This window comes from Hydra viridissima, unplaced genomic scaffold (assembly GCF_058129835.1).
Source record: "Hydra viridissima isolate aposymbiotic clone 2 unplaced genomic scaffold, HvirCarnegie_v1 scaffold_10, whole genome shotgun sequence".
In the NCBI taxonomy this organism is placed as follows: Eukaryota; Metazoa; Cnidaria; class Hydrozoa; order Anthoathecata; family Hydridae; genus Hydra; species Hydra viridissima.
This window is the reverse complement of record NW_028324309.1, coordinates 15281972-15302434: the sequence shown is the minus strand read 5'-3', so window position 1 is coordinate 15302434 and position 20463 is coordinate 15281972. Positions and strand designations below refer to the sequence as shown.

The following is a 20463-nucleotide window of genomic DNA, read 5'->3' as shown; positions in this document are numbered from 1 at the left end:
CAAATCAGCATATTCAAGAATGTTAATTTACTTAGAAAAGCGCAACTTTAAACTTTTTGATAGAATCTTTATCTTATTTGAATCATTTTTTTATGCAACTGAGATATGCTTATTATAATTTCAGGTTTAGAAAGAGTTTAAAATGTTGATTTATATGGAAACACATATAAATAATCAGGCAACTAAGTAGAAAAATTCGTTGCTACGGACCGTAGCCATAATTAAAATTTGAATTCTTTTAACTTACTACTGCGCTTGCGTATAATAACTTGTCGCTTCTGAACGACCGTGGTAAAAACCAAGCAAAACCGGTCATCCCTCAGAATAAATACAGACATTCTTTTTTTTTTTGCCAGTGACCATACACATATGCTAACATATCTTTATGATGCGTTTTTCTGCATTTCTTGTATTCAATTACTTGAACGCTTTGCCTGTTTATGATTGCTAAAACCTGGCTCACAAACGGTAACCGGTAGTTTTAACGGTAAACGGTAGTTTTAGATTTTTGGTAAGTTTATTTGCTTTTTTTGCGACTTTTAGTAACCTTTTTTCTTCTCTATCCTTGAGCGTTGCGGTTGCATATTTTTCTGTCACACGTGTGCTGTTAAGTTTTTTAAGTTCTTTTTTTTCGTCTTGATTTTGCTCATGTGATTTCATTTCCCAATTTTACCTTATTTAATGTTTCTTGAAATTGGATATATCGTGTTGTTGGTGTGGTTGCTGTCATTTTTATAAAAGTTATTGCAGGTGCTGATGTTGTTGCAACTTTAGTTGGTGGATTGAAAGCATGATCTTTATTTCATGCTGTTCGGTGGAATATGCCATCCTAGTGAGATCCAACGATTTGGATGCAAGCTAGTGAAAGTTTCGCCACGCTAAAACAGTTTTTAATCGAAAGTAGAAAAATTTCTCTATCATACTTCTTGGGTTTTCTTGTAGTGTAATACTTGCTTTATTTATTTATTTACTTTTTTTCCATAACTTCTCAACATTCTTCTTAACGTATCTTCTTAACATGGCAATAGACACCTACGTTTTAATGGTTGCAAAATATGTGAGTCGGAAGACAATAAACGTGTGGTATTATATTGACATATCCCCTCAAATTACTATGTAATATGTGTTGAGAACAATCTAGAAATAAAATACGTTGTCTACCAGCTTTTTTTTCACTGGAACAAATACTTCAAGTATCGTTTTCTATCCAACCAGAAATAGAAATAGCTGGTCTACTTTTTACCCATGTTAATAATGGCTATATTAATGACATATTTAACCCAAAAAATAAACATTTTAATTTTTTAAGTTTTTGATTTATACTGTTACTTCCGTGAAAAATATTTCAATCGAATTGAAATTTTAGTCTGCACAAAGTATGAAGCACTTCTTTCTCTCAAAACTTTACTATTCTCTGGATGAGAATTCAAAATTTAAAAAATTTGAAACTGCCTTTGACAACAGTTGGAGTTGTGGAGTCGGAGTCGGAAAAATTGTACCTACTCCGACTCCAGCTTAAAAAAAAATCTTTCAAAGTTTCATAATTTTCATAAGGATATTATGATGTTGTTCATTAAAATATTTTATGTTCTGTCAGTCTAAAGCACAAGTATTAAACTCTAGCTCTCCAGTTGTTACAAAACTGCAAGTCCCAGGATGCTCTGAAAGCTGTAGGCAATCCAGACACAATGGGAATTGTAGCTTGCAACAACTGGAGGACAAGAAGTTTGACATGTTAGTTTGAGGCCTTTAAAACAGTGATAAGCAATAGAGTATTTTGCTGCTTATCACTGAAAATCATAAATCATCTCTCCTATGCTCTCCTCTATCATCCCTTAAACTAGATAACTTCGTGATGCCCCAACCCCCGACTTAAACTGTCTGACACTGTGCTGCATATTCTTAGTAGAAAGCTAGACGTGCTACCACTAAGCAAAAAAGAGCTGCTTCACAAAGCAGAAAGACTGTAAGTATTTAATTAACTTTGTTTCTCTGGAGAGAGAGAGAGTATTAGAAAGTTAGTGATTGAAGAAGCTGTTAAACAAAAAGATGAACTTAAAGAATCTCTCAAGGGACGCTTTGTGTTTCTTAACAGACTGAACTATTTTGCAATCAATGTCCAATTTGTTTTTGAAAAAAAATGAAGTAGCTACCTTGACATTGCCAGTAAAAAACACCAAAGCTAATCACAGGAGCGAATTTCTCCAGTTGTTAGTAGAGAAGATTGTTAAAGAATATGAACTTAAAGAAAAACAAGTTCTTTCCGTCCAATTGACAATATTTCAAGCATGATTTTGACAAACTCATAATGTTATTAGCTGCTGCATAAGAGTTTATTGCATAACAAGAGTTCAGAAAAGTTGTTTGTTCAGAAATTGTTTTCTAACAAATATTGTTTAAAGCACTAAGTGGTTGGATTATTTGTATCATATTGATGAAAAAGCCAATGTTAACATTTTACAACAGTAAATTTATTGTTACAAATTGGTTACTTATGAAGGAGTCGGAGTTGGGAGTCGGAGTCGGAGTCGGTCCATAATAAATCAAGGAGTCGGAGTCGGAGTCGGAACGGCAGCTTACCGACTCCACAGCCCTGTTTGACAAACTACTTATCCAAAAAAAAAAAAAAAACAAGCAGAAAATAAATGAAACTAAATACTTTTTCTAATAGAACAAAAAAAAAAAAAAATGATTTTAATGGTATTTAAAATTTTTTACTTAATCTCTTGGTTTGATTGTTTGTTAGCTTTTTTTGAAGAGTGATCCGTTGTGACCCGAATTCTTTTATATATAAAAGAATTCTAATAGCTAAATCGAATATATATACATATATATATACAAATTGAACATTTTTAGAATTTGGCAAATTACATCATTTTTTTTTGGAGGGGGTGGGGGTGAGGTATTTTTATAGATATATATTAAATAAAATAAGAATTCTTTTAAAAATTCAGTTAAAGCAAAGAATTAGCAGCAAATGCTGCAGCAAGGTAATACAACATACCAAAGAATATTCTTTATCGGCTTGTGATTCGTTTAAAAAAAAGGGTAAATTTTCTGCCAACATTTCCTTTTAATTTGAAAAAGAATTAGTTTTAAATTGACAATTACAGCACTTTATTTTTGGTTTAAAAAAAGAATTTCATTAATGCTTTGAATCAGCTGTTAAAAATAACCTGCCCCATCAGTTTAATGTTGAAAAGCTGGGAAAAGTAATATTATTAGTTAACGCATTGACATCCAGAGGTTACTTTATGTCAGACAGAACATCTACTTCATAAGCAAAAATGTTAAAATTGTATTTGCAGCAGGCGCTAGATAATTCATATCTTGTATCGATACAATACCTTACCGCATCGATATCGAGATTTAGCGATGCTGTTATCGAAGGTATCGATTATGCCTGTACTCATCTAACACTAGTCAGCATTTTTTTGTTGTTTATATTTCAATTTGATAAGTATTTTTTAAATATGGCAACAAATTTTCTCTAACAGTTTTTGTTTTTGAGTTATAGCCCTCAATTACTATTTTAATTTAGATTTTCGTTTTTTGTTGGGCACTAAAATATATTATCTTGTAGTTTTAGATATGGCTTCTTGAAGAAGCCATATCTAAAACTACAGCCATTTTTTTTGGTTGCTTAATCCAGATTGCTTTTGCTATGTTTGTAGCGAATATATTTTTGAAAAATATTGATTGAAATAGTGGGTTTAGCTTCATAACGGTAACATGTATGGATCCATATTTACATTATTGCACATTCGACGACTTTGAAAGGTTACAGAAAAAGTATGAATCAAGACCACAACTGGATCATTTGTGTTGATTTGAAAATTGTTAACTTTCATCTAGGTTAACAAAGTGGTTTTACAAACTTGACAAACTTGTTTTACGTTTCTCTGGGACAGTCATTACAAGCAACGCAATTGGTCAGAGAAAGTTTGGCCAGTGCCGGAAAAACTGAAAGTTGGTACAAAAAATGTTATAAGTGTGCCTTTAATTAGCCTAGACCGCATTATTCTCCCTTCACTTCATATTAAACTCGGCATAATGAAACAGTTTGTGAAAGCATCTCTATATTAATACTGTAAGGTATCGTGCGGATACCAGACAAGAACTGAGATTTAATACCGATTGTCTAGTGCCTGGTATTTCGTTCATAATAAGTTTATTATTCCACATTTTTATTTTTTTAAATTTTTTTTATTAATATCAAGCGAGACTATGCAGCGGTATTTTGTTCATAATTAATTTACAATTCCACATTTTCATTTTTTTTTTTTTTTTGTTAATATCAAGCGAGACTATCCAATACCAAAAAATTCTTTTTATTACCGGTACGTATGGTCTCGAATCGATACAAATGGTATCCATATTAGAATATAAGCGATATCATATTATAGGAGACCATCCCTCTCGGTATCGACTTACACAACACCAATTATCTAGTACCTAATTTGCAGTAAGTGAAGGATTATTCATACCACCAGCTATTACTTTATTTAAAAGCAAATCAAGGCTAAATTATTGGATAATCCCCAACCCTCTTCTATTTTTTTTCGTCATAAGAGTGGCTGGATTACTATTGATCTTTTTATAACCAGGCATTTAATAAGTGAAATATATTCATAAAGATGAATTCTGTTACGCTGATATTAGATGGAATTGCTTCACTTACACAAAGCGTAGCAGCTCTTGACAACGCTGCTAATTAGGGGTTATTCTGAGTAGTTTGCCACCTCATACAGCACATCAGCAACCTCTTAAAGTGTTTTTAAACCGCTTCAAAATTATTATGATCAATACATTAAAAAAAGGCTATAATCGCTCCTGGGACGTATTTTTTTAGAACTTAATATTGTTAGGGCAATAAACAAAGCATCTGGGACATAGCTGCTATTGATATTAATACTGTTTAGGGCTGATGAAGTTTGCACCATCAGTTACTTAATTTATAGCTGCATCATTGACCACAACATATTTGAAAACAATACCAAATTTTGTAATACCAATACTTCTAGAAATTGTGACTACGTTATCAATAGCTTCAACAAATGCTGTAAGTCATGCGACAGAAGAAGCTTATTTATGTCTGATTATGTGCATTCACTACAAAAGAAGATATTACCTTAAATATAGAAGATAACACCTATAAATTTGAAATAACCAAATGTTGTGGAAAATTCTGTTAAAAAAAAACCCATTTACTCCTTTTTCTTTAACAAAAGTTTACTTCATCTATTTTCTTAAAAAAAACAACACGTGATTGTTACTATTGTTTATTTTAACACTAAAAATATGGGTACATCAGTGATGCGTGTTGTTACAAATATACGGTGCCTATAACTTTTTTGCAATAGTTTTACGATTCTTTATCAAAATATTGAAAACCTTAGTGTAAAAATATAAATTTGGAGATCTCGTCACCATTATTGTCAACACGATAGACACCTCTGGGTCCTTTTTTAAGCCAGTTTCCAACTTTGTACCAAATTTCATCATCCGATTCAAAGAAGCCACCTTTCAGGGGATCTAAATTTTAAAAAAGTTATGTCGGACATGGAATTGATTATTCATTTCATTTTTTGTTATACTGTGAGCAACCAATAACACTTCGAATGTTTTTATTTGTAACAACTGCAAGTATGAAATTGTCTTTTGTTTCAACACAACACTGCTTTTATCAACGCCTTTTGTTTCATAAAGCTGCTTTCATAACCCCTTTGACTTCTGTTAAGAAGAAATTTTAATAAAGCCTTGCTGTAAAAAAAAAGTACAATAAAAAATGAACAATAAAAAAGTACTGCAAGAAAAACCAAAAAATTAATAAAAAATTGCAAAAGAAAGCATATAAATAGATTAAACAATTTTTAAATTAATAAAACAAACAAAAAAACAATCAATTAAAATTTTCATAGCGGGAAATTTTATTTCACTATCTTTTTTAAGAATCTAAACCGTGAGGAATTTTACTTGTCATCGGCGTATATACTGCGATTTATCGAAATCGATCAAAAATGCGATTTCCTACGAATATTTGAATCACATCGAATGTCAGACTTTCAGTTTCAAGGCTGTTCGCAAAAATTCGACTGAACTCGACAAATATTGTGAAGTGGTCAGTTTTTTTACAATTTTATCTATTATTCACAGTCAAAATCGGTTTTTACAGTGGTAATTATGTTATAAGGTAATTTTATACGAACTCTACTTTTTTTCTTTTATGCTTTGTGTACTGTTTTTTAACTGAAGTCATACAAATAATACATGAATTATACCTTAAATTATTATAGATGCAATCACGCAACATATCCTATACACATTTACACACCTCTCAAAGCCTGGAACATGTTATCATAGGTAGTTAATAATACGCAAGACTTACATGTAATGCTGAGTTCTTTCTTAATTGTGATAACAGTTAAACTCAAGATGAGTTCAGTTCTGAGAAACTGGGGCATAGTGCGCTATAGGGAATCCAAACCGGGCCCTTTATTATGGCAGAGAGGTGTGTTACCACTGTGTTGCTAAGTATGTGGATAAAGTGGATTCTTGCAATTCCTTGCGATAAAACTTTCATATATTAATAAAAGAAATATAAGTATTAACTGAATAGAAGAAGTCAAGATTGCTGATAAGTAAAGAGCAAGTTGAAGAACTAAGAGTTGTCAACCGAAGAAATAAAGATTGTTGATTGGTGGTAGGTCAAAGAAGTGATCCTCTGAGCTACCGTGTAAGTTCATTGAAATTACACTTACCATTACACTGCAGCCAAAATTAGTAAAAATTATTTTTTTTTATAATAACAAAAAACGTTCTATCACTAAATTCTCCATCTTGCGCATTTGTAACATGTTTAAATGACCTAAAATACTTCCCCAGTTGTTGCTGTTATGATTGACATGTCTTTGATTGACATGTCTTTCAATATCAGTTGGCGAAACGACCGTAATAAACAAGTAATTGCAGTTTGGGTGAAGTTACTTAAGCTGTACCAGTGCTTAAAACGTACCGCATGAACTTTGAAGGAATTACGAGGACATCAATATTACCATTACTTGTAGAGTTCAATAATGATTTCTCTGCTTTATAATATGGAGGTAGATATCGATTAGTGGCAAGCGATATAAATTGTTCGATCTGCAACATGGCATCCTTATTGGTCAAGTATAGTCAAAACCGAGGTGGATGGAAAGCTGGAGTAAGCGAGGATGCTATCAGAGAAATTATCAAAAAAAACCTTGAAGTAAAGTCAAGGATAAAAATAAGACATCAATCACACACTCATGAAAAACCAATAAATTTTACTTTTCAACCTTGATTCTCATTCATAACAATAGAAATAAAAGCGCATAAATTTTGCTTTTCAACCTTGATTCTCATTCATAACAATAGAAAAGTAATCGTTAACAAACCCCAAAAATGCTGAATCCCAAAAAAATATAAGGTATACTTTTTAAACGAAACACCAAGTAGAAGTTGAGAACTAATGTTACTGATTTCCATATTATTCCGTTAAAGCGCTCCACTCATCTGTTTCCTCTGGGATTATAAGGCGTTATTCTGCTCGTTGCAATACATTGAGTATGCAGGAAAGTACGTATTTCCTCTTATGTTAGGTAGCTGCCTCTTTCAGAAAGAACATAAACAAGCATGCCAAACGCTTTTGTCCTTATTGTCTCAGATGGAAGAAAAATGCCTCCAGTTTTTTTTCCTAGTGGCTTAAAACATCTGCATGACATCATGCTGGACGGGACTCATACTACCAAAAAAGTTTAAAAATAGCTGTCAACTAACATGTCTGGGTTCTGATTAAAGGAAAAGTGGCCTCCAAATAACCCTGTATAATTTACATAATCGTTTGGTTAAAACGAAGCTGTGTTAATTTTTTTCAATATTTAGTTGAATCTACTTATATATTAACTTTTACCGTGTCCTAAGTCGCACCCATTTGAGATTCCTAAATCGTATAGTATGACTTATGAAAATACTTTTTGCTTTTACCTACTCTTAGCTAACGTTGCTATCATTCCTATTTTAAGATTACGTAGGAGCTATCAAAGCGAAGTTATAATAAATGGAAACAAGAAGAAATAGAAGAGATCGCTAACCAAATTACCAAAAAGTGTTATTGGATTCAACAAAGCTCGTGGACAATTTACCACCCCTGAACCAACGTTACGGCATCATTTAAAGGATTAAACAAGAATGTCAGTTTTGGAAGGTCTAAGAATACCACGGAAAAAATTTAGATGTTGTTGGTTGAACGCGTTCTCTATTTAGAATCAAGGATTTTTGGGTTCTTCTATTCCAAAAGTAAACCAAAGAAAAGCGTTCCATGGACGCACTACCTCATTAGTAGAAGTAAGGTCAACGCATAATAAAGAAAACATAAGAGGGTACTACTTAAGCTAACTTACCTTATATTTAGGCAACAAATTTACATCCTGATTTTAGAAAGAAAAAAAATAGCTTCTGCATCTTACGTCTAGAAAGGGAGAAACTGATCAAAAAATAGACATTTCAATGATTTTGCTTAAGTAATTTTTATGTAATCATGATCATGTTCAGAGGATCCAAAATCGAGAAAAAACGGAGTCGAGAAAAATCGAGAAAAAACTCCGTCGGAGTCGAGAAAAAATCGGAGCTTTGATAAAACTTTGTTATAAATTAAAAAATTAAACTATCTAGTTGATAATTAAACATTGTTCTTATATTTAATTTTTTTGTTTTATATATATTTCGATTTATAATTTATAATAAATTTTTAAAAAAATCATATTTTTATATTCCTTAGTACTTAAATATTTTTCTTATCGCAATCTTTTAACGAACAAGTTTTATCTAATAAATGGCTTTCTAACCGGCATCGGTTAGGAAGAAGGCGTGAACTTTCAGTTAAACGCCCTTCCGCGGTGCTCTGTAATTAAGACTTCTTGGGGTACCTATAGTAAAAACTAAAAAAAGAATATTAAAAAAGTATTTATTCTGAAGATCTTTTAAAATAATATTTTAAAAAGATGAAAACATTTATCATTTCATCAGAAAGCGAACTAGGAAACTTTGTGACAAATCTGGAAGACGAGGAGAAAACTCTTTCTGCTTCCGAGGAAGTTGCTTGAATTCTGTGGAGGGCTAGTTCAAATTTCAAAACTGCTTCTGATTTTACACCAGTTACTTCGTATTCTTTTAACTGATCGGTGAAGGTCTTGACTTTTTTTGGCTTTTTAGCTGTTGATTGATTTTGATATAAAACTTCTTGAATTTCGACAAAAAAAGATGTCGATTGTGATGGTTCTTCTTGTTTGCTTTTAGCGCGATCATCTGATTTTGTTTGGAGACTATTTTCTTTTGTTGCAAATAGTTGATCAAATAATTTTGCAGCATAAACTTAAATATCTTTTTTGGAAGCGTAAAAAAATGTGTGGTTTTTATTTTTAAAAAAATCGGGATTGTGCAATAACGACTTAATGATACCAGCATAATGTTTTTACGATTTTCGTATCTGGAGATTAACGCCTCTGCAAAATTAGAACTGATGTCAGTTTCTACAACCTTCAATTTCCTTACTAACGTTTCCATAATGATGTCACACTCCAAAATTGTTGTATTTGGTTTTTCCAATCGAACTGCAGCGTCAGCAATGACTTCCAATAAGTCAGACAGCGATTTTAAGAAATCCAAGTCAATATCATCTAACATGTTTAAGCAGTTTAGTTCTTCGAATGTTTTTTTTACAGCTTCTAAGCAGTCCAAAAGTCTTTTGATCATCTGAAAACAGTCCCATCTAGTGCGGTTGTCAAGCAATAGTCCTTTGTCATGCGAAGATCCGTAAACTTTGTGTATTATTCTTTTAAGAACTTCATATCGAAACGATGAATATTTTAAAAACTTAATTAGTATTCGAAGTTTCTGTAGACTTTTTTCGATATTTTCTTCATATTCAATCTCATTCTCCGAATAGTCAATAAGAAACTCTCCTTCAGTCTCTCCATCAATTTCTGTTTCTGTTTCAATATCCGATTCAGTTTCTTTGTTCACAATTTCGCGACAACCTTTTTTAGCGTATAGCAAATCACAAACACTCAAATGAATTGAATGATTCTGGCAGATTTGATATGGAAACTTAAACATGGTACCCAATTTCACCATCCAGCTACAGCCATCCGTAGTTTTACCTGCAACATCTTCATCATCTATACCGAATTCTTTTAATTTTTGCATTATTAAAATGTTTAATGTTTCGGCAGAACTAGGAGACGGCAATTTCACCATTCCTAAACAATATGTTCGGTCGTGATGAACATTTAAATTGTAGTATCTTCTACCTCTATTGCTACACCATTCGTCACCTGTTAGTCCAAATTTTTCTCCTTTTGCTTTCAATGCAGCCAATTCAGCGATCATTAAACATTTGGCTTCAGCATGAAACATCTTAATTTTTTCTGAAATTGTGGACGCTGACTTGGGCAAACTATGCCCATAATTTTCAAAAAGCATTCTTAGTGTTTCAGATTGAGTTATGGACCTAATCGAGTATCCATCAAGAGCTGTCAACTTGGCAAGAAGATCGTTTAACGATATCTTAGTCAAAACTGGTCTGGAACTGGATGGTTTTAAATCTATTTTCTCGCAACTTTTGATGTGACCAATTAGGCCGTTTGTGCTGCTTCCTGGACAAGCGATTCTTTTATGGCATTTTTTGCAATCTCCGTATTTCTTATCATTTACTACAATTTTATCAAAGTATTTCCACGCTTCCGAAACCATTTTTCTCTATAAAAGAACACTAGACTTAAGGTGGAGAAAATTATTTTGATCATACGATATACGACATTATTGTAAAAATAAAGTATTATATGTTTAAAACTTACCTCGTTATTTTAAGACCAGTTTTTGTGTATATTGTAAATAATGATCTTGACTTTTTTTTGTAAAGGTAAACTACTAAATAGTTAAAATAAATTAACTAATATCACACACGCATAATATATTAAAAGTTACTGTTTACAATATCTTTGCTTAAATATTAAAAAATTCTTGCTTTTTGATATTGAACAAAGAGAACACTTATATTTTGAAAACAACATGAACTATTGTAAAAGCAGCATAGAAATAAAATAAGAATTTAACTATTTTAAGAGTAAAAATTGATATTTTCTAAAAACCTCGTCGAAGTTCCGTCGAGGTTTCTCGATTTCTCTCGAACTCTGAAACTCCGAAAAACCGAGAAAAATCCGACGAGACGGAGTTCCGAATGGATCCATAGATCATGTTGTATTATAAATTATAGCCGGTTATCACTTTATATCTCTCTTGAGAAATATAATAATCGTTGCGTTATTAACTACAGTTTAATTTTCTATTGTATTAATCTGCGTTATATGTTAGATAAAACCTTTGGAGTTAAGAGGTGTTATTATTTCAATTTATCTAAATTAACTAATTATCTAATTAACTTAACTAAAAAAACATGTTAAAAAGTAAAAGTTATCCTCATGGAGAAATATCTGCGTCCTGAGAAATTTGACGCAAATCCAAATTCTTCAACGTCAAGCAGAGAATGGACTCACTGGTTTAAAACTCTCAAAAATTTCTTTTTATCTTCAGATTCTACATCTGAAGAAAAGCTAAGAGTATTAATTTTTTATCACCAACAGTTTACGAGTACAACATCTAATTTGATGATTAAAACATCCGATTCAATGAATACAACGTCCAATTCCCTAACTTTTGAAAATGTGATTGACATTCTTAAATCGTTGTAAATTAAACCAAAAAACGAAATATTCACTCGGTATCAGTTAGTAACACGTAAGCAACAAACTGGCGAAACGCTTGACCAAATTATACAAGCTAAAATACGACGTTGATTCACACTACATCGGCATTCAACCATGCTCGTTAGAACTTACGCAAAAGCACTATGAAAAGTATCAACCTAACGTACTCTAAATCAATATGTAATGCAAAAAAAATACTCTGTTAATCAGTAAGCTTCACAGCCGTCCACGAAACTGTGTTACTTCTGTGGAAACAATCGCCATCCACGCAGTGCTTGTCCTGCTTAGGAAACTGTTTGTCACAAATTTCAGAAACAAGGACACTTTGCAAAAATATGTAAATTGAATAGATCATTAGCTGTTACTAAATCTGATGATATACTAGCCATGATAAGTGCTGCGACCCCTAATTGCCTTTCGTCCGCAATTCGAAAGGTGGAAATAAATGGGCAGAACTTATGTGCATTAATAGATAGAGGAAGCTCAGGCAAATTTACTAACAAATAAATTGTCGATTGTTATCAAATCCCATATACAAAAGCAGTGGCAGCGTATCAATAACATCATCATCAATCAGAACAAAAATCCAAGGCTACTATGAGATAAATTTGATATTCCAAAATCAAAAGTATGCAAATATCATTTTATCGATCTTACCTGACTTATGTGCTAATATTATCCTTGATCAAGCCTTTATGAAACAGCATAGCAATATAACAATCCCACTTGGGGGAATATTACCTTCTTTGTTAGTTTGCAGCCTAAAGAAATTGCAAATTTCACCTGCAACATTATTTACAAATCTTTCCAAAGATTGTCAACAGATTGCAACTGAATCCCGAAGATTCAGTCAAGTTAATAAGCAATTTATCCAATCCGAAATTAAGATAATATTAAAGAACGAAATTATAGAACCAAGTAACCAAGTAACCAAGTAACCATGGAGGGCACAAATTGCAATCTCTATAAATGAGCGACACAAAAAACAAATGCGTGTTGATTATTTCCAGACTACAAACAAGTTCACTAACTTCGATGCCTATCCTCTCCCAAGAACAGACGACAAGATCAATGAATGGTCCAAGTACCACTTTTTCAGTACTCTTGAACTTACTACTGAATATCTTCAGATACTACTTCTAACAAGCCATATACAGTATTTGAAGTCGATGGGAAATTATATTAATTTACTCGTATGCCATTTGGTCTAACAAATGCCGTTGCTGTTTTCCAACGAAAAACTGAAAACATTCCCACTCAATCAGCAGGCTTCAGACGTTTTTAAAACCAAAATGGACAGCTTTTTTTCGATATCTCTAAACAAACTTGAAATGCACCAATCGGCTATTGAAAAAGAAGCATACGCGAAGTGGAAACATTATTTTACCGGACACCATTTTACATTAGTTAACATATATGATTAATCAGAACCATCGAAGCAAAATAAAAAAACAATAAAATTATGCGATGGCGTACTGAGCTCGGTTGCTACAGCTACGACATACAGTATCAACCAGGTAAGTATAACCAAACAGCTAATTGCTTATCGTGTTCTTTGTGCTCCACGTTACTGACTCAAATATTGAAAGCATAAACACGATTCATTCGTGTATAAGTAACAATAAAGTAAAATTAGCACTGCTTCATAATGCTCTATGGCATCAAAAGAAAAAACCATTTGTCCGCAGTCGGAATTTACCATACTTTAATTTTTTCCATAGAAGAAATTAAAAGTGTCGTAAACCAGTGCATTACCTGCTGTGAGCTGAAACCTCAATTTTACAAACCACCAAGTAGTCATCTTATAAAAGCAGCCCAATCATTTAAACGCCTTAACATGGATTTTAAAAGCCCACTTTCAATATCAATAAAGTGTTTTAAAACATGTTTTCTTTGTTTGGCATGCCTGCTTATGTTCATTCTGAAAGAGGCAGCTACCTAACATCAGAGGAACTACTTACTTTCCTGCATACTCGATATATTACAACAAGCAGAACGACGCCTTATAATCCCAGAGGAAACGGATAAGTGTAACGCTTTAACAGAATAATATGAAAATCAGTAACATTAGTTCTCAAACCAAAAAATCTACCAGTCGAAAACTGAGAAATTGTGTTACCAGATGCCTTACATTCAATACGTTCTTTACTCTGTACTGCAATAAATGCAATGCCACACGAAAGGTTCTTCAATTTTCAAGAAGGTCTACAAAGGGGCAATTTATCTCAACCTGGTTGAAAGGGAAAATGCAAACCAATCCCCTAGTAGAAAAAGCCAATCTGGTAGAAGCAAAACCACAGTATACCCACATCAAATTTCCAAACGAACGAGAATTTACTGTGTTAATCAGAGATTTGGCACCATTAGGAGGAGATAGTAAAAACCTTTATCCAAATGCTGAAATACTTACAAAAAGAATATCTTTCACACAGAGCATACCTCATAACTTAATAAACCCCTAATAAAATAGAAATAAAACTTGTTTAATCCAGAATCTAAAATGGAAACCCATCCAGAAGTACAACCTAGCCCTCTTCCCAGACGTTCTCAACAAACCTGGAGAACCCCCAAAGGTATGAATTTGATGACAACTAATTCTTATTGATTGGAAGAATGTTATAAATTATAACTAGACATCACTTTATATCTCCCTTGAGAAATATTGTAATCGTTGCGTTATTAGCTACCATTTAATTTTCTGTTGTATTAATTTGCGTTTTATGATAGATAAAACCTTTGGAGTTAACAGGTGTTATTATTTCATATAGTTATACAACTTGCTTGCTTTAATGTGTTTTTAAGATTATAGCCTTGAAATCAATAAGGAATATCAGAATTATTGTTTTTTTCTATTCATTGCGAGTTAATTCAATATTTTGATGCTTCCACGGTAGTATTTTGTAAGGAAAGTATCTTCAAAAATGGAAGTTTCTAAAGATGCTTTCTAAAAATGATTCAGTAGGGAACAATCATAACTATTATAATTGATCATTGAATTGTAATTATAACTTAGGTAAGATATCTAAAGAAAGTTAGGATTTTGTACTATTAGGTAGGATAACTGTTTTCTGAGAAAGTCAATATAGAGCTGCTACAAATTATGTAATTTTACGGACAATTACCAACTATTAATTTGAAAAAATAGTTCTCTACCGGCCATTTAGAGCGAAACACGAAGTTTCGAGTTCGCGTTTAATCAATAATCGAATTCAAATCGAATGTATTTAAAACATACAAATGTATCGAATGTATTTATTACATTGAATTAAAGTATTTAGTAAATCAAATGTATTTAGTACACAGTAGTTCTCTACAGACCATTTAGAGTCGAACAACAGATATGCTATGGTATTCAATGTTGACGAAGAGAACTTCTTTTCAAACAACCTCAAAAAAATGTTTAAATATATATCGTGGACCATTAGACAATCTGTAATGAATGGCCTAGGAGACGCTGTTGTAAATAAAATAACAAATAATGGCTTTCGGCTTTCGACAGCGACATTTACAACTATCTTTTCGTCAAATTAAGTCAACATTACAGCAACTCAAGCAACGTCAATACATTTTTTTTAAATCTTGAAACCTTTTCTACTTTGTCTATTTGATAAATCTAAAATTTAGATGAATTATAAAAAATATTTTACTATAAACATTTGATTGGTCCTTAACAACATGCCAGAATATGTTAATTATGTTAAATATGGACAACCACGAAAGTCACCTATCTTACGAGATGTTAATTGCAAAAGAAAATTTTATCTATAATGTTACATTCCCACTACTCATCTCAAACAAAACACAGCCACTAGGCAATTAGTTTTTGGCAAAAAAAACTACTATTTATTCAGTCGCTCAGCTCAGAGGCGGGCCTTTATCAAAGCAGCGATCCATTAATTATAACTGGTTTCAAAGCCAGTAGAATTCAATCTTTAAGTAGAGACTTATATACAGATTTAGATTTCATGTCCTATGCTATGAAATCTATGTCTGTATAAATGTCAGAAAGACCGAACCCTGCTAAAACTGATATCGGCTGTCTTCTTTAGAAATACTTGGTCTTCCTAAAACACTGTCCTCAGCTCCAACTATTTCTAAAACACATGCTCTAACTGAAACATATTTCCGGTCGTTTAACGCACGTTATTTAAAAATATTACCAGCTATTAAAATTCTTATAAATTTAACAGTCACTTTACCGATAAAGTAAATAAATTTAAAACAATTTATTCACGTTTCTTACATGTGTAATAAAACTTGAAATAAAAAAAAAAAACGTTTTTAAAATGGGGAAAACGAAATAATCAGGATTATAATCAATTTTGCCAAAACCAACTTAACTTGAGAAAAAACTGTTAAACCCAACCAGCTAAAAACTGTTCTTGAAATTCGAACAATTTTTAAAAGCTTTTATTAGCAACAACTAACTCTTCAGAAATGGCAGAACTGGATTAATTTGCAGGCATACTAAACAGTTGCTTAGAGCCATTTTGGCACACACAATCTGGTTGAACCATTTGAGGAAGGAAGTCTTGTCAAGTCAATTGACCGAAGTTAATGAGAGGGTTTAGAAAGCTGTTTAATAAAAAATGTGGGTCAGTATTTTATAAAACTTACGCCTTTGTAGCACTACTATTTCGTGAAAACATAAAAAGGATCGTACTACAAAAATATCTTCGAATTAAAGAAAACTACGAAATATGTTCATGATTACAAAAAAAAGAACATCTTCCATTTTTTAAACAACAGCAAACTTGTTTAACAATTTTTTAGGATTCATTTTGATATTCTTTCGTGAATTACAAGAAAATTTGCATAAAAATGTACGTATTTCTTTTTATAAAATGAGTCAGCACTGCTTTTGAATACGAAAACAAGAGCAGAACGCTTTTTTTCAAAATCAAAATTTATCAAAAGTCATTATCGATTATCTAATGACAAAACTTTCTTTCATAAGTATGTTACAACTAACAAGATGAATTATAAACCAATTATAAACCTGGTCAAAGGAACAGTTGAGATTTCATACTTTTAGAAAAAAACCTGGTCAACAGACTGATAAACAGACGCCACACTACCAAATTCCTGCCCAAACTTCTTTAATTCTCTTAAGTTTTATCTCAAAGACCTCCTTAATGTTACCAAAAACTTTACAGTGCATTTGATGTAAAGAATGGTTTCCTTTCTCAAAGGATCAGTTAAAAGTATAATGATCTTTAAAAACCTGACTTAAAAACTTCTTAAATGCAACTCAGTATGAGTGGTCTATAACTCTACTTAAAATGATTTTTTTATGTATCAACATTTCAGTTATAGTTTATTTTTTGTGCGTCGTAGTTCAATTGTAGCCTATTTTTTTGGGTATCAGAGTATCCTACTTCAATTGAGGCCTATTGTTATTGTATCATTGTTCAATTATAGCCTATTTTTTGATAAATATTACCTAACGAGAACAACATGTGGTAAAATTTAACACAGATTTTTTGGCATATTGCTTTAAATTAAATTTCTCAATGACACTCAAAATCTTGTCACCATGAAAATAAGGTTCTTGAATAGAAAAAAAAAAAAAAAAAAAAAAGCTAAAAATTGGATGTTAAATTAAAAAAACTCCAACACGAAAGTATTAACATTCAAAGGAAAAAAAAGTAATATTATGTACAGATTTTATTTCTTCCAAATAATTATGCAAACATAAACTTTATATCAAAAAATTGAAAAAAATTCAATTAAATTATAGACCATTTAATGAGGCAAAGTTCATTGAAACTTATTTAAACAACAGCACTCCATTTCATTATCATTAAAGAATATTTAAGAGCGGAAAACTGAAAACAAAAGAAAAATTGAAAATGTTGCACATGCTTTAAAATAAAAGAATTTCAATATGAAATACCTCCTAATTTTTTATAAACATAATTTTGAAAAAGAAACTAACTGACATTAAAATTATACATAAATAACTTTAAAGAAAATTTGTAAACTATACACTGCATATGTAATTAAGAACAAAAATAAAATAGCAAAATACATAGGGATTTCATGGGCTTTGAATTAGGCAAGGTAAATATTTTTTAGTATCTATGAAACAATTTAATCTTTACAGAAAAGTATCAAAGTCAAAATAAATAATGTTTATAAGTAACTTTTTCCTTACCACTTGTATATTTCATGTACAATATTGCTATCTATGAAAAAAGACTGCATCAAAAAAAGAAGAAAAAATCAATAGAAAACAAAAATCTCAATCTCTAATACATAAATAATTCATTATACACCAACTTCATCACATTTATGATGACAAACAATATTAAGAGAAAAAAGATTCTGATACATGAGATTTAGAAAAAGTAAACTTTGGATTGTATAATTGTCTAAAAAGACAAAGATATTTAAAATAAATAATTGCTTTGTTAATGAGAATAAGTGATATTTTAATTGCGCAAGCAGAGAGATTCAAAAGTTCTATAAAATATATAGATGTATATTTCATGATAAAAATATTTTCATCAAATGAAAACCTTTGTCTTTTTCTCAATAAATTAGAATGAAAGCTTAAAACATAGGTAGGAGTGTAAAACCACTTCTATAAAGTAGTATTGAACATCAGTTTATAGCTTCCCATGTATACTTATTTACACGACATAGTCCGAATGATACAAATATAGGAATTGTGCACACTAACTTTGTGTAGATATAGATATTGCTGAAAGTGTAAAGTCTTTTTCTTGGAATTCTGGGAAATTGTCAAAGTCAAAAGAGGATCTACTTCGTTTTTTACCAACACCTGATTGAATGTTTGTGTTAACCGGACTTGAATTTGGAGATGGTGCAAATTCATCACAATCACTTGTTTTCCTTTTCGTATGCAAAGAATTTCTAGCTACGTTTATGTTCATTTTGTTAGTCTGTAAAATTAAATCTTCACAGCATTCAAATAACTTTGTAATTGGTAAAGGTGAAGTTATCGGTTTTCGCCTTGAACTGAAGTCAGGACTTGGGGGAGGAGCACAGGGAAGTGAGCTTTGATCTAGAAGTATGCCAGATTTTGATGAATTCAGATCAATATTAAATAACAACATTTCCAAATCCATTTTTCTTATTTCTTCATAAAACTTTTTTTTTTTTTAAACATAAAGGTAAGTACTTTTAAATCAAATATGGTTCATATTTAAAGAAGTGAAAAGAATTTTTATTGGGGCAAATCCCAAATAACGAGTACGCCAATTGAATCTTGATTATTTTATCATAAAACACCAATCAAATTCGAGCAATTCAACATACAAATTACCGAACAAGTAAAAAAACACAATACAAAAAGGCTTTTCATCGTCGTAAGCGGATTTACAAATAAATCATCTAACTAATCACATCTTAAACTATATTCATCAATCCCTCCCTGTCCTGCCTTTTTTTTTTTGAAATTTGGTATTCATTACAAATTGACTTTTTAAATCAAGTGAGTGTATGTCAACTTTGGAAGATTTTTTAAAAATTATTTAAACAGTTTCAGCGGATCAAACAATACACTGAATAAATTCCAGAAAGTACACAGATTTTCGCTTCCTTTTTTGCACAAAAATTGTTACATTATTTAATAGTTATATTTGATAGTTGTGTTTGTAAAAGATAACAACTTCATTAAAAGGCACATGCACATTACATAGATTTATTAGCTATTACTATTTTGTTAAAACAAATAATTATAATGTTGGAATAAAAATCAGGAAGACAACTTTTATTCTTTTAATCTACAGTCAATTGCACAAAGAATGCATAATTTTTATGGATAATCTTTTTATTGCGTCCTCTTGACAGTTCAAATATTTATATATTCATTAGCACTCGATGACCTCAAAGGATTTTCTTGGGTTAAAATTTCTGCACGCAATTGATTTATTGATCCAGATTAGTTTTAAGTAAAGTTTAAAAAAAAGTAAAAACAAACAAAATTAAATGTTTCATATCTAATTTTAAAGTTGTTTGAAAGTAAATTGAAGCGTGTCCCCGAGACAAATTAAGCTTCTTTGAAAATCGGTTATTGCTGCAGCTTCTTTTTTTCTGCATCGGAGAAAACCCTATATATTTATATACTTTTTCTTTCTTTTAATGTTTAAAACTTCTAGATATCGCGTTTCTTCATTAAAAGCCGGCGAGAGTTTTCTATCTTTAAAAATACGAAACAATTACAAATAGAAACCACCGTGCTACTACCAGTTAAAATAAATACAGTTCGAAGAAAGCTTTCCGCCGCTTTTTTTCTCATTGTAACCTCTGCAGATCTCCTTAAATAAGATAAGGAAGACTGAATGTTGACCAAAACAAAAAACCCAAGTAATTATACATCAAATTTTCCAGTAAGTCAAATCTGCATTTGGAATTCTATCCCATTAAAGAACAGTGAAGTTCGAAGGAAAAGTCTTAGATCTTGTATTATTTGCATTTACTTATTCAACTTTCCATTTGATATGACATCATCTGTATCATCGTTATATAATGGTGATGTTTAATTGTTTTGAAAATATTTAGCAAATAGAGTTTGCTAAATACTAACAATTCTAGTTAATAGATTTGCATAAATGCATAATTGTGTAATTACATAATTGCATAATTGTATAAACTACAAATATTAGTAAGTGTAAATCACAAAACTTTATTCAAAAGCCTCATTTTTTTA

General features: G+C 31.2%; 1 protein-coding gene and 1 pseudogene across 1 annotated transcript; both read right to left on the bottom strand.

The window, feature by feature from the left end:
- Window positions 1-5393: 5393 nt before the first annotated feature.
- On the bottom strand, window positions 5394-18987 carry LOC149883331 (uncharacterized). The gene is made up of 2 exons (XM_090065404.1): window positions 17944-18987; window positions 5394-5763 (listed from the first exon to the last, which is right to left on the bottom strand). The coding sequence occupies exon 1, from the start codon at window positions 18878-18880 to the stop codon at window positions 18467-18469; it is 414 nt and encodes a 137-aa protein (XP_089921530.1). The 5' UTR covers window positions 18881-18987; the 3' UTR covers window positions 5394-5763; window positions 17944-18466.
- LOC149883332 (uncharacterized) lies at window positions 9795-10856 on the bottom strand (annotated as a pseudogene).
- Window positions 18988-20463: the final 1476 nt, after the last annotated feature.

Bases quoted from the DNA above. Each gene is read 5' to 3' on its own strand.
- LOC149883331 (XM_090065404.1), bottom strand. From the start codon at position 18,880: ATGGATTTGGAAATGTTGTTATTTAATATTGATCTGAATTCATCAAAA.